The sequence below is a fragment of the Pseudophryne corroboree genome, chromosome 5 (genome assembly GCF_028390025.1).
Source record: "Pseudophryne corroboree isolate aPseCor3 chromosome 5, aPseCor3.hap2, whole genome shotgun sequence".
Lineage (NCBI taxonomy): Eukaryota > Metazoa > Chordata > Amphibia > Anura > Myobatrachidae > Pseudophryne > Pseudophryne corroboree.
Window position 1 is genome coordinate 758,402,261 of NC_086448.1, and position 12,123 is coordinate 758,414,383.

Below are 12,123 nucleotides of genomic sequence, written 5' to 3' on the forward strand. Positions count from 1 at the left end.
CAGAAGACCAGTTTCTGGCCGCATTGATCTGCAGCATTTAGCACTGTTAAGTTAAAGGTTCAACTAAAGTAAGAATGCAGTAATATTTATTGTTTTTTTTGTATCTTATTTTGATTTGTAGAGTACTACTTTTATTATGGTTTATTATACTATAGAAGATTAGAAAATGTTTGTGCCCATACTTTTCTCAAATGTTGTAGGTGTCTGCCAGTGGAAGAATGACTCCATTACCACTCAATGAGGGTAATTCTGAGTTGATCGCAGCAGGATTTTTGTTAGCAGTTGGGCAAAACCATGTGCAGTGCAGGGGAGGCAGATATAACATGTGCAGAGAGAGTTAGATTTGGGTGGGTTATTTTGTTTCTGTGCAGGGTAAATACTGGCTGCTTTATTTTACACTGCAATTTAGATTGCAGATTGAACACACCCCACCCAAATCTAACTCTCTCTGCACATGTTATATCTGCCTCCCCTGCAGTGCACATGGTTTTGCCCAACTGCTAACAAAGATCCTGCTGCGATCAACTCAGAATTACCCCCCAATCTTCATTGTCTTGTGCAAGTCCTCCTGCATCTTTAGCTAACACAATTTTAAATTCATTTATAACATCTAAAGGATGAGAACCCATTAGAGATGAAAATTTAAATTTTAAATTGTCTACACACAATTCAGATCTTTTACAAACCAATCCAATTTTTGGATTGTAGGCTGTAACAATCTCCTCGCAATTTCAACACAAATATGCAGAATTTTTGTTAGTTCATTAAATAATCAGATTGCAGCAAGAATGATCAAGAAATTACATGTGATACATGTTCTCACTCATTGCACCTTGTGCTGGAAAGATGTATTTATTTCACAGTATTATTCATGGCACGCACTGGCCCGCAGGGGCACAGGGGAAACCCCCCCCCCCCCCGGTAGGCCCCACTGCCTAGAGTCCCACTTCCTCCTCTAGGGAACATGGCCCATATATATTAAGCCTTAAAAAGTGATAAAGTGGAGATTGATAAAGAGTGATAAAGTACCAGGCAATCAGTTCCTGACTAATTTTTCAAACCCAGCCTGTAACATGGCAGTTAGGAAGCTGGTTGGCTGGTACTTTATCATTATTTATCAGTCTCCACTTTATCACTTGGTAAGGCTTAATGCATTTGGGCCCTGGTTCCAGACTGGTATGGGCCATTAGGTCGACCACATTTAGGTCGACAGTCATTAGGTTGACCACTATTGGTCGACATGCATTAGGTCGACATGGTCACTAGGTCAACATGGTCTTTAGGTCAACATGGTCATTAGGTCAACATGAACAAGGTCGACATGAGTTTTTTTTTCTTTTTTTGGTGTAGTTTTCGTCATAAAGTGACGGGGAACACCAATTAGTGCACCATGTCTCCTTTCATGGCTCGCCATGCTTCAGACAAGGTGCTTCACTCTGCTGCGCTCGGCACAGGTTACTATTCCCAATCCTAGTCCACGTGGATCGTAAAGTATGAAAAAGTTCAAAAAAAGAAGTGAAAAACAAATGTCGACTTAGTACATGTCGACCTAGTGACCATGTCGACCAATAGTGGTCGACCTAATGACTGTCAGTCTAAGTGTGGTCGACCTAATAACCCTATCCCTTCCAGACTGTGCACTTGAGTTATGCCTTATACATATGCTACATTATATTGCACAGGACTATGGTGTAATTTCTACTGGTGCATTTTCATGCATGCACTAGCAGTGTCTATCCGTATTTATCAATGGGCCCAGAACATGCACTCTCTAATGGTTAGGCAAACCTCTGTTGTGGCTGGCCTCATTCTTAAGCATGGGCCCCTACCACTGTATTCTCCCAGTGGGTTCTTCATGTCCTAGTCTGACGGTGCCCACGTACTCTTCAGCAAGTTAGAAGGTTTAGTTTATTACATCTGTCTCTTCTTTAGAGGGCCGTACACTAGCTTAGATGCTAATTTAGGAAACACTGTTATAACTAAAGCTACATGCTGTGCACTTAACTATACTATGAATATCAATATGAAGATCTTGTTGCAGACTAAATTTTCATTGAGCGCTTTTTCTACACACACAGAAGGATCTAAATCTGATACTCTTGAACAACTGAACATGGTGGATCACTTAGAAGATTCTATTACAGAAATAACTCTTCAAGACAGATATTTTGAATGAATCTTTCATGTGCCACGTACTTACAGATAATTGTAGGGTTCTGTTGACTTTGGTCATATCATAGAGTAACAATGCGTGGGCTTGCCTTTTAGGTATAAAGAGATAGAAATTGCATAAGCCTCAAATATGTCATTATTTCTTTGTTCCCTTACCAGGACGCAACGTACACATGTGCCAGTGACCGAATACATTTTCGAGCTGCCCAACCTGACCATTGAAGCTACAAGAGCTCAAACACTTCTCTTGCAAGTGATTCTTCAAAGCTGGTCTTACAGCACGAACAGTTCCAGTCCTGCAGGTCTGAGTGAAGTGCTATTGAGTGAGGTCTTCCCGTCTACAGGTAAAATCACTTGTTGTTGATCTACGTACAGATGTTACCCAAACATTTACTATTAAAGATGGCTTGTTGTCATCTTCCCTATGGTTTCGCATTGGGGATATGTCACATACCCATCAGAAGTGCTAGGCCTTTCCCAACATTATTCCTTTGATAAATGGCCGATGTGTACAGTGACTACTGGATGATCCTCTCGGCACTCAGCAGTTGCCCTAATCGAGACATTTTGTGCAACTTTTTAAAAAAATCTTTTTTACTTTTTTTTGTTTGCAACATATACTCAGGTGCCCTGTATCTCCTGTGCTCTGGTTTTAATTAATATTCCACAATGTGCATAATGGATTTCAATGAACCCAAATTCTCCTTACTTCACTGTGGCGAAGGTAGATTAATATATAGGATCATCATAGTCCCTCTTCCTTAATGTGAACACACTTTTGTTTTGTTCTTTGTTAGTGGTTTCCATGTTCAGCTGAATCTCCGCAGAATTTAATTGGATCTTATAATTGTACAATTTTTATGACCATGCCATCTAGTTTGTGTATCTGACTGTGGACTGCATGATGCTACTTTCGTGTTTTGAAATTGGTCAAAAATGTATATTTTTTTTATTGCGACATTAAGAAATGGTTTACAAAGAAATGGATTCCGGATTGTAAAGGGTTATTGGCCTGGGTAAATTTGTTTAGATTTTTCACCCAGGGCTTGACCATTTTAATGGGAATGAAGGTGCGTATATTGGGTTAAGTGGTCCTCAATGGAAAAGAATATCTCCAGTGTTTTAGAGGCCCCGAGCACAGAATGTAAAGTGTCGGAAAACCTTTGATTTGTCGATGAATTGACCCAGAAATATTATGCACAAAACAGCAGACGTGTGAACTAAACAATAAAACGTAATTGGTGCCCAGCAGGCGGTGTTTGATGGACACATTTATGGGTGTGTATACCTTAATGCCGAAAGTTCACCCAATCCAAATCCATTTTGAAAAGTGTGACTTTTTCATTTTACCCCCGCGAGTATTAGCTGAACGACATACAAATGTTTTCCCAATATTTCACTCTATTTGTTTTATTGGGTTGTGTTTTAAGAGGCATTGTTAATGAAGTGTTTCTGTAGTGAGCTAATTTCTACATTTTCGGGATCTCAATAGAGTTTTCAAACTTATTTGTAATGTCTGTGAGAGCATATTGTGTGGTTTTTTTTTCCCCTCTAAATTTACGGGGGGGGGGGGGGGGGCAGTTCAATTCAGGGGGATGTTCCACGCTGCGCCCGTTATCCTTGTGTGCAAATGTGTTGGTATAATGTAAGATTTAGGTTTTTTTTTGTCGTTTTAAAGTTGGAAGTTAGATAGCACACATCAGTGACTGGTTGTGATATTGCAGACCCTGTTGCGATCCGTAAATCTATCGATACAAGGCTGCTTAATATTCACAGGAAAACCCACGTAAGTGTCGTTCAAACAAAAGTAGAAATTCTAAGACAACGGTTGATCTGAAAACAAAAGTTTTATTTGTCCGGATAAGACAAGCTAGGATTTACAAAGAGACAGAGTTAGCTGGTGGTTTTGAGATTGGTTCTTCAGCAGTGTGGTGCTGAGTTGGGCGTAAAAAGCGCCATACAGCTAAAATGAAGAACATTAAAACATAACACCGCAAAACAAAAAACAGGCTTTGTCTATTGTTATTTTGCACCACACTGTACATGAGGATATTGCTATCTGGTTAATAAATGGGTTTTGAAGCATTGTAGTTAAAACTTTCCATAGACTGCAGTGATGGCCACGTCACCATCAGACTTCCGAAGTGTGAGAGCCAAAGGATTGGTTTGTCTAAAGTATAAAGCACCACATTTACCAATATTGGCAAACGACCTGGTATCTGTGTATTTGGGTATTAATAATATAGCAGACTAGGTAGGCCGAGGACACAGGGCGAGTGTTGGGCAACTCACCCTATTTCTCTTACGTCCTAGAGGATGCTGGGGACTCCGTAAGGACCATGGGGATAGACGGGCTCCGCAGGAGACATGGGCACTTTAAGAAAGACTTTAGGTCTGGGTGTGCACTGGCTCCTCCCTCTATGCCCCTCCTCCAGACCTCAGTTTGATACTGTGCCCAGAGGAGACTGGGTGCATTACAGGGAGCTCTCCTGAGTTTCCTGTCAGAAAGTATTTTGTTAGGTTTCTTATTTTCAGGGAGCCTGCTGGCAACATGACTCACTGCATCGAGGGACTGAGGAGAGAGAAGCAGACCTACTTCTGTGAGTTTCAAGGCTCTGCTTCTTAGGCTACTGGACACCATTAGCTCCAGAGGGATCGGTACGCAGGTCTCACCCTCGCCGTCCGTCCCAGAGCCGCGCCGCCGTCCTCCTCGCAGAGCCGGAAGATAGAAGCCGGGTGAGTATGAGAAGAAAAGAAGACTTCAGAGGCGGCAGAAGACTTCATGATCTTCACTGAGAACGCACAGCGGTGAAGTTGTGCGCCATTGCTCCCATACACCTCACCCACGGCAGTCACTGTAAGGGTGCAGGGCGCAGGGGGGGCGCCCTGGGCAGCATATGAACCTCTCTTTGGCAAAAGTATATATGTATACAGCTGGCCACTGTGTATATATATATATATATAAGAGCCCCCGCCAATTTTTTGTGTATTTGAGCGGGACAGAAGCCCGCCGCCGAGGGGGTGGGGCTTCTCCCTCAGCACTCACCAGCGCCATTTTCTCCACAGCACAGCTGGGAGGAAGCTCCCCGGACTCTCCCCTGCTTATACCACAGTGAAAGAGGGTTTTAAAGAAGAGGAGGGGGGGGGGGACATAATTAGGCGCATATATACACAGCGCTACTGGGTAAACATATATTTATTGTGTTTTTTCCTGGGTCATATAGCGCTGGGGTGTGTGCTGGCATACTCTCTCTCTGTCTCTCCAAAGGGCCTTGTGGGGGAACTGTCTTCAGATAAGAGGATTCCCTGAGTGTGTGGTGTGTCGGTACGCGTGTGTCGACATGTCTGAGGTAAAAGGCTCTCCTAGAGAAGACGGAGAGCAAATGAATGTGGTGTCTCCGTCGACAACGCCGACACCTGACTGGATGGATATGTGGAATGTTTTAAGTGCTAATGTAATTTATTGCACAAAAGATTAGAGCTGAAGCTGGGGTACAGCCAGGGAGTCAACCCATGTCTGTCCCTATGTCGCAGGGACCTTCGGGGTCTCAAAAGCGCCCACTATCCCAAATAATAGATACAGATACCGACACGGATTCTGACTCCAGTGTCGACTACGATGATGCAAAATTACAGCCAAAATTGGCTAAATGTATTCCATATATGATTATGGCAATAAAAGATGTTTTGCATATCACAGAGGAGCCCCCTGTCCCTGACACGAGGGTACACATGTATAAGGGAAAGAAACCTGAGGTAATTTTCCCCCCCTCACATGAGTTGAACGAATTATGTGAAAAAGCTTGGGAATCTCCAGACAAAAAACTGCAGATTCCCAAAAGGATTCTTATGGCGTATCCTTTCCCGCCAACGGACAGGATATGGTGAGAATCCTCCCCTAGGGTGGAAAAAGCATTGACACGCTTATCCAAAAAGGTAGCGCGGCCATCCCAAGATACGGCTACCCTCAGGGATCCTGCTGACCGCAAGCAGGAGATTACCTTGAAGTCCATTTGCACACATTCTGGTACCTTACTCAGACCGGCAATTGCGTCGGCCTGGGTTTGTAGCGCTGTAGCAGCATGGACAGATACCTTATCAGCGGAAATTGAGACCCTAGATAAGGATACCATTTTATTGACCCTAGGGGCATATAAAAGATGCTGTCTTATATATGAGAGATGCTCAAAGACGCTATGTCGACTTCTGCTAGACGAGTCCTATGGACCCGGCAATGGACAGGTGATGCCGACTCAAAGAGGCATATGGAGGTTTTACCTTACAGGGGTGAGGAATTGTTTGGGGAAGGTCTCTCGGACCTGGTCTCCACAGCTACAGCTGGTAAATCTAAATTTTTTGCCTTATATTCCCTCACAGCCTAAGAAAGCACCACATTTCCAAATGTAGTACTTTCGATCACAAAGAAACAAAGTACGAGGTGCGTCCTTTCCTGCCAGAGGTAAGGGCAGAGGAAAAAAGCTGCACAACACAGCTAGTTCCCAGGAACAGAAGTCCTCCCCGGCCTCTGCAAAATCCACCGCAGGACGCTGGGGCTCCGCTAAAGTAGTCCGCCCCAGTGGGGGCACGTCTTCAAATTCTCAACCACATCTGGATTCACTCGCAGAGAAAATTGTTTCTCAGGGTTACAAGCTGGAATTCGAAGAGGTGCCTCCTCGCCGGTTTTTCAAATCGGCCCTGCCAGCTTCTCCCCAGGAAGGGGAGATAGTGTTAAATGCAATTCACAAATTGTATCTTCAACAGGTGGTGGTCAAGGTTCCCCTGCTTTAACAAGGAAGGGGATATTACTCAACCCTGTTTGTAGTCCCGAAACCGGACGGTTCGGTCAGACCCATATTAAATTTAAAAATCCCTGAACCTATAATTGAAAAGGTTCAAGTTCAAGATGGAATCACTAAGAGCGGTTATCGCCAGCCTGGAAGGGGGGGATTTTATGGTATCTCTGGACATAAAGGATGCATACCTTCATGTTCACATTTATCCACCTCATCAGGCGTACCTGAGATTTGCGGTACAGGATTGTCATTACCAATTTCAGACGTTGCCGTTTGGGCTTTCCACGGCCCCGAGGATTTTCACCAAGGTAATGGCGGAAATGATGGTGCTCCTGCACAAGCAAGGTGTCACAATTATCCCGTACTTGGACGATCTCCTCATAAAAACGAGATCAAGAGAGCAGTTACTGAACAGCGTATCACTTTCACTGAAGGTGTTACAGAAACACGGCTGGATTCTCAATATCCCTAAGTCGCAGTTGGTTCCGACGACTCGTCTGATTTTCTTGGGCATGATTCTGGATACAGACCAGAAAAGAGTTTATCTTCCGATAGAAAAAGCTCAGGAACTCATGACTCTAGTCAGGAACCTATTGAAACCAAAACAGGTGTCAGTGCATCACTGCACTCGAGTCCTGGGAAAGATGGTGGCATCATACGAGGCCATTCCCTTCGGCAGACTCCATGCGAGGACTTTCCAGTGGGACCTACTGGACAAGTGGTCCGGGTCACATCTACAGATTCATCAGTTGATCTCCCTGTTCCCCAGGGCCAGGGTATCTCTCCTGTGGTGGCTGCAGGGTGCTCACCTTCTAGAAGGCTGCAGGTTCGGCATTCAGGACTGGATCCTGGTGACCACGGACGCGAGCCTCAGAGGTTGGGGAGCAGTCACACAGGGAAGAAACTTCCAAGGTCTTTGGTCAAGTCAAGAGACTTGTCTTCAAATCAACATCCTGGAACTAAGGGCCATATACAACGCCCTACGTCAAGCGGAGTCATTACTGCGCGACCAACCAATTCTGATCCAGTCAGACAACATCACCGCAGTGGCTCATGTAAACCGCCAAGGCGGCACATGGAGCAGAGTGGCAATGGGGGAAGCCACCAGAATTTTTTGCTGGGCGGAAATTCATGTAAGTGCACGGTCAGCAGTGTTCATTCCGGGAGTGGACAACTGGGAAGCAGACTTCCTCAGCAGACACGACCTGCATTCAGGAGAGTGGGGACTTCATCCGGAAGTCTTCGCACAGATTGCAAGTCAGTGGGGATTACCCCAGATAGACATGATGGCGTCCCGCCTCAACAAAAAGCTACAGAGGTATTGCGCCAGATCAAAAGATCCTCAGGCGGTAGCTGTAGACGCCCTAGTGACACCGTGGGTGTTCCAGTCGATCTATGTATTTCCTCCTCTTCCTCTCATACCCAAGGTGTTGAAAATAATAAGAAAGAGAGGAGTGAGAACAATTCTCATTGTTCCAGATTGGCCACGAAGGACCTGGTATCCGGATCTGCAGGAAATGCTCACAGAAGATCCGTGGCCTCTTCCTCTAGGACAGGACCTATTGCAATAGGGGCCCTGTCTGTTCCAAGACTTGCCACGGCTGCGTTTGACGGCATGGCGGTTAAACGCCGGATCCTAGCAGAAAAGGCATGTCTGATGAGGTCATTCCTACGCTGATAAAGGCTAGGAAGGATGTGACTTCTAAACATTATCACCGTATATGGCGAAAATATGTTTCTTGGGAGGCCAGGAATGCTCCTACGGAAAAATTCCATCTGGGCCGTTTCCTTCACTTCCTACAAACTGGAGTGAATTTGGGCCTAAAATTAGGCTCCATTAAGGTTCAGATTTCGGCCTTATCCATTTTCTTTTAAAAAGAATTAGCTTCTCTCCAAGAAGTACAGCTTTTGTGAAGGGAGTGCTGCATATTCAGCCTCCTTTTGTACCTCCGGTGGCGCCTTGGGACCTTAACGCGGTGTTGAGTTTCCTTAAGTCGCATTGGTTTGAACCACTTAAAACGGTTGAGTTAAAATATCTCATTTGAAAGGTGGTCATGTTATTAGCCTTGGCTTCGGCTAGGCGAGTGTCGGAATTGGCGGCTTTGTCTCATAAAAGCCCCTATCTGGTTTTCCATATGGATAGAGCAGAATTGCGGACTTGTCCTCAATTCTTGCCTAACGTGGGGTCATCTTTTCATATGAACCAACCTATTGTGGTGCTTGTGGCTACACGTGACTTGGAGGATTCCGAGTCCCTTGCTGTGGTCAGGGCTTTGAAAATTTACGTTGCCAGAACGACTAGAGTCAGAAAAACAGAAGCACTGTTTGTCCTGTATGCAGCCAACCAGGTTGGTGCCCTGCTTCAATGCAGACTATTGCTCGCTGGATCTGTAACACGATTCAGCAGGCACATTCTACGGCAGGATTGCCGTTACCAAAATCGGTCAAGGCCCATTCCACTAGGAAGGTGGGCTCGTCTTGGGCGGCTGCCCGAGGGGTCTCGGCACTACAGCTGTGCCGAGCTGCTACTTGGTCGGGTTCAGACATCGTTGCAAAGTTCTATAAGTTTGAGACCCTGGCTGAGGAGGACCTCCTGTTTGCTCAGTCGGTGCTGCAGAGTCATCCGCACTCTCCCGCCCGTTTGGGAGCTTTGGTATAATCCCCATGGTCCTTACGGAGTTCCCAGCATCCTCTAGGACGTAAGAGAAAATAAGATTTTAAACCTACCGGTAAATCTTTTTCTCGTAGTCCGTAGAGGATGCTGGGCGCCCGTCCCAAGTGCGGACTAATTCTGCAAGACTTGTGTATAGTTATTGCTTACATAAGGGTTATGTTATAGTTTTCATCGGTCTTGGACTGCTGCTATGTTGTTTTCATACTGTTAACTGGTTAGTATATCACAAGTTATACGGTGTGATTGGTGTGGCTGGTACGCATCTTGCCCTTGGATTAACAAAAATCCTTTCCTCGTACTGTCCGTCTCCTCTGGGCACAGTTTCTCTAACTGAGGTCTGGAGGAGGGGCATAGAGGGAGGAGCCAGTGCACACCCAGACCTAAAGTCTTTCTTTAAAGTGCCCATGTCTCCTGCGGAGCCCGTCTATCCCCATGGTCCTTACGGAGTCCCCAGCATCTCTACGGACTACGAGAAAAAGATTTACCGGTAGGTTTAAAATCTTATTTTTGTAAGGCAAGTAGGTAGGGGGTGGCAGCTTTGCACTCAATGATCCTGTACCCAACATAAAGATGAGCATTGTATGAGTATATCTGAATTGCTGAATGGAACTTAGACACAAAAGACAATTGTCACAGGTTGAGTGGAGAGTGCTAAGGGGAGGAAATAGGGCCTTGCTGGTGACAGCTTGTATACCATGGGGAGGATGGACAGTTATACCCCTTTCAGCTATAATCCTAAAACTCAGGTTTTTGTGTTTGAACGCGCATCAGCCTAGCTATTGTCTGAAAGAATCTGCCCAGGTCAAGAGTCCCAGGTCCGTGACCTTGCTCGCCAGCAGGGTTTCTCACACCACTTGAAAACTGGGTAGACGACCCGGCTTAGGTCTGAAAGGTAAGACCCAGGTCTTGATGACCAAGGTAACGTCTAAAATAAATCGATTGGCCAGGAACAGTAGCGCTTGGAGATGAGATCATCACCAAGCATTCTCGGAATGCCGGAAGACCCAGGTCACTGGAAAAAGGGTGAAGACCCGGGAATAACCCAGGTTGTCACCCGTGTGTGAAAGAGGTAACCCCGGCTTCAACCCGTGCTCTGTGTCCCGGGTGATTATGTCCGAAAGGGGCATTAGGGAGATGTGTTACTATTCATCTTGCTAGGCGTATGTCTTTTGAAAGTTGTCTTTAAGAAATATTGGAAACAGTATGTGATGTACAGACCCTTCTTCTGCTTGAAAGTTTTGGTTTTAGATCTATTTAGGTGTTACAGAGCCCTCTCTGTCTTTGTAGCCCCCAATCCCCCCCTCCCTCTATCTGCATGTGCACTACCTGTAGCCGCTAGGCATTATGAGTAGCTGTACTGTGTCGTTGTACATTGTGTTGTGGTGGCACTGTGTGTGCTTGTCTATAATTCAGAGCAGAGTGCAGTGCACATGATGGAATGGGTATTAGTTTGGTTCTTCAGATATGATGATGTTGTTTGATAGCTATTTATTTATTTATTAACAGTTTCTTATACAGGTTGAGTATCCCATATCCAAATATCCGAAATACGGAATATTCCGAAATACGGACTTTTTTGAGCGAGAGTTAGATAGTGAAACTTTTGTTTTCTGATGGCTCAATGTACACAAACTTTGTTTAATACACACAGTTATTAAAAATATTGTATTAAATGACCTTCAGACTGTGTATATAAGGTGTATATGAAACATAAATGAATTGTGTGAATGTAGACACACTTTGTTTAATGCACAAAGTTATAAAAAATATTGGCTAAAATTACCTTCAGGCTGTGTGTATAAGGTGCATATAAAACATAAATGCATTATGTGCTTAGATTTTGGTCCCATTGCCATGATATCTCATTATGGTATGCAATTATTCCAAAATACGGAAAAATCCGATATCCAAAATACCTCTGGTCCCAAGCATTTTGGATAAGGGATACTCAACCTGTATAGTGCAGCATATTCCTTTGCGCTTTACAATTAGAGCAACAGAAATAGAACAAAACTGGGTAAAACAGACAGACATAGAGGTAGGATGGTCCTGCTCGCAAGCTTACAATCTATAGAGAAATAGGCATTGATACACAAGGATAGATGCTACTTATTACGTAATGGTCCACCAGATTGCTAGGTTCTTAATGGGTTGTATGATATGATCACCCAGCAATGTTGGCCAAGTGTCAGGAGGGTGAGAGAGTAAAGAAAGACAAGATATGTGAGGTTATGTGGACTGTAGAGAGAGAGGATGTAATTAGATAGGGAAGCACTGAAGGTTATGTGGGTGGGTCTGGAATTTGATAGGCTTGTCTGAAGAGGTGAGTTTTCAGGGAACGTTTAAAGGTTTGGAGACTAGAGGTGAGTCTTATTGTGTGTGGGAGGGCATTCCATTATCCATGCCCGGATAATGTCCTGTAATTTTGAGTGTGAACAAGTAATGCGTGTGAATGAGAGACGCAGATCTTGTGCAGAGCGGAGA

At 44.7% G+C, this 12,123-nt stretch overlaps 1 protein-coding gene across 5 annotated transcripts in view; it reads left to right on the forward strand.

The window, feature by feature from the left end:
* VPS13B (vacuolar protein sorting 13 homolog B) overlaps positions 1–12,123 on the forward strand; it is a 1,616,194-nt gene that overhangs the window by 385,274 nt on the left and 1,218,797 nt on the right. For all 5 annotated transcript variants that reach the window (XM_063924187.1, XM_063924188.1, XM_063924189.1 and 2 more), the window contains exon 17: positions 2,332–2,516. In XM_063924187.1, coding sequence (XP_063780257.1) covers positions 2,332–2,516 — 185 coding nt within the window. The remainder of the gene's footprint in view (positions 1–2,331; positions 2,517–12,123) is intronic.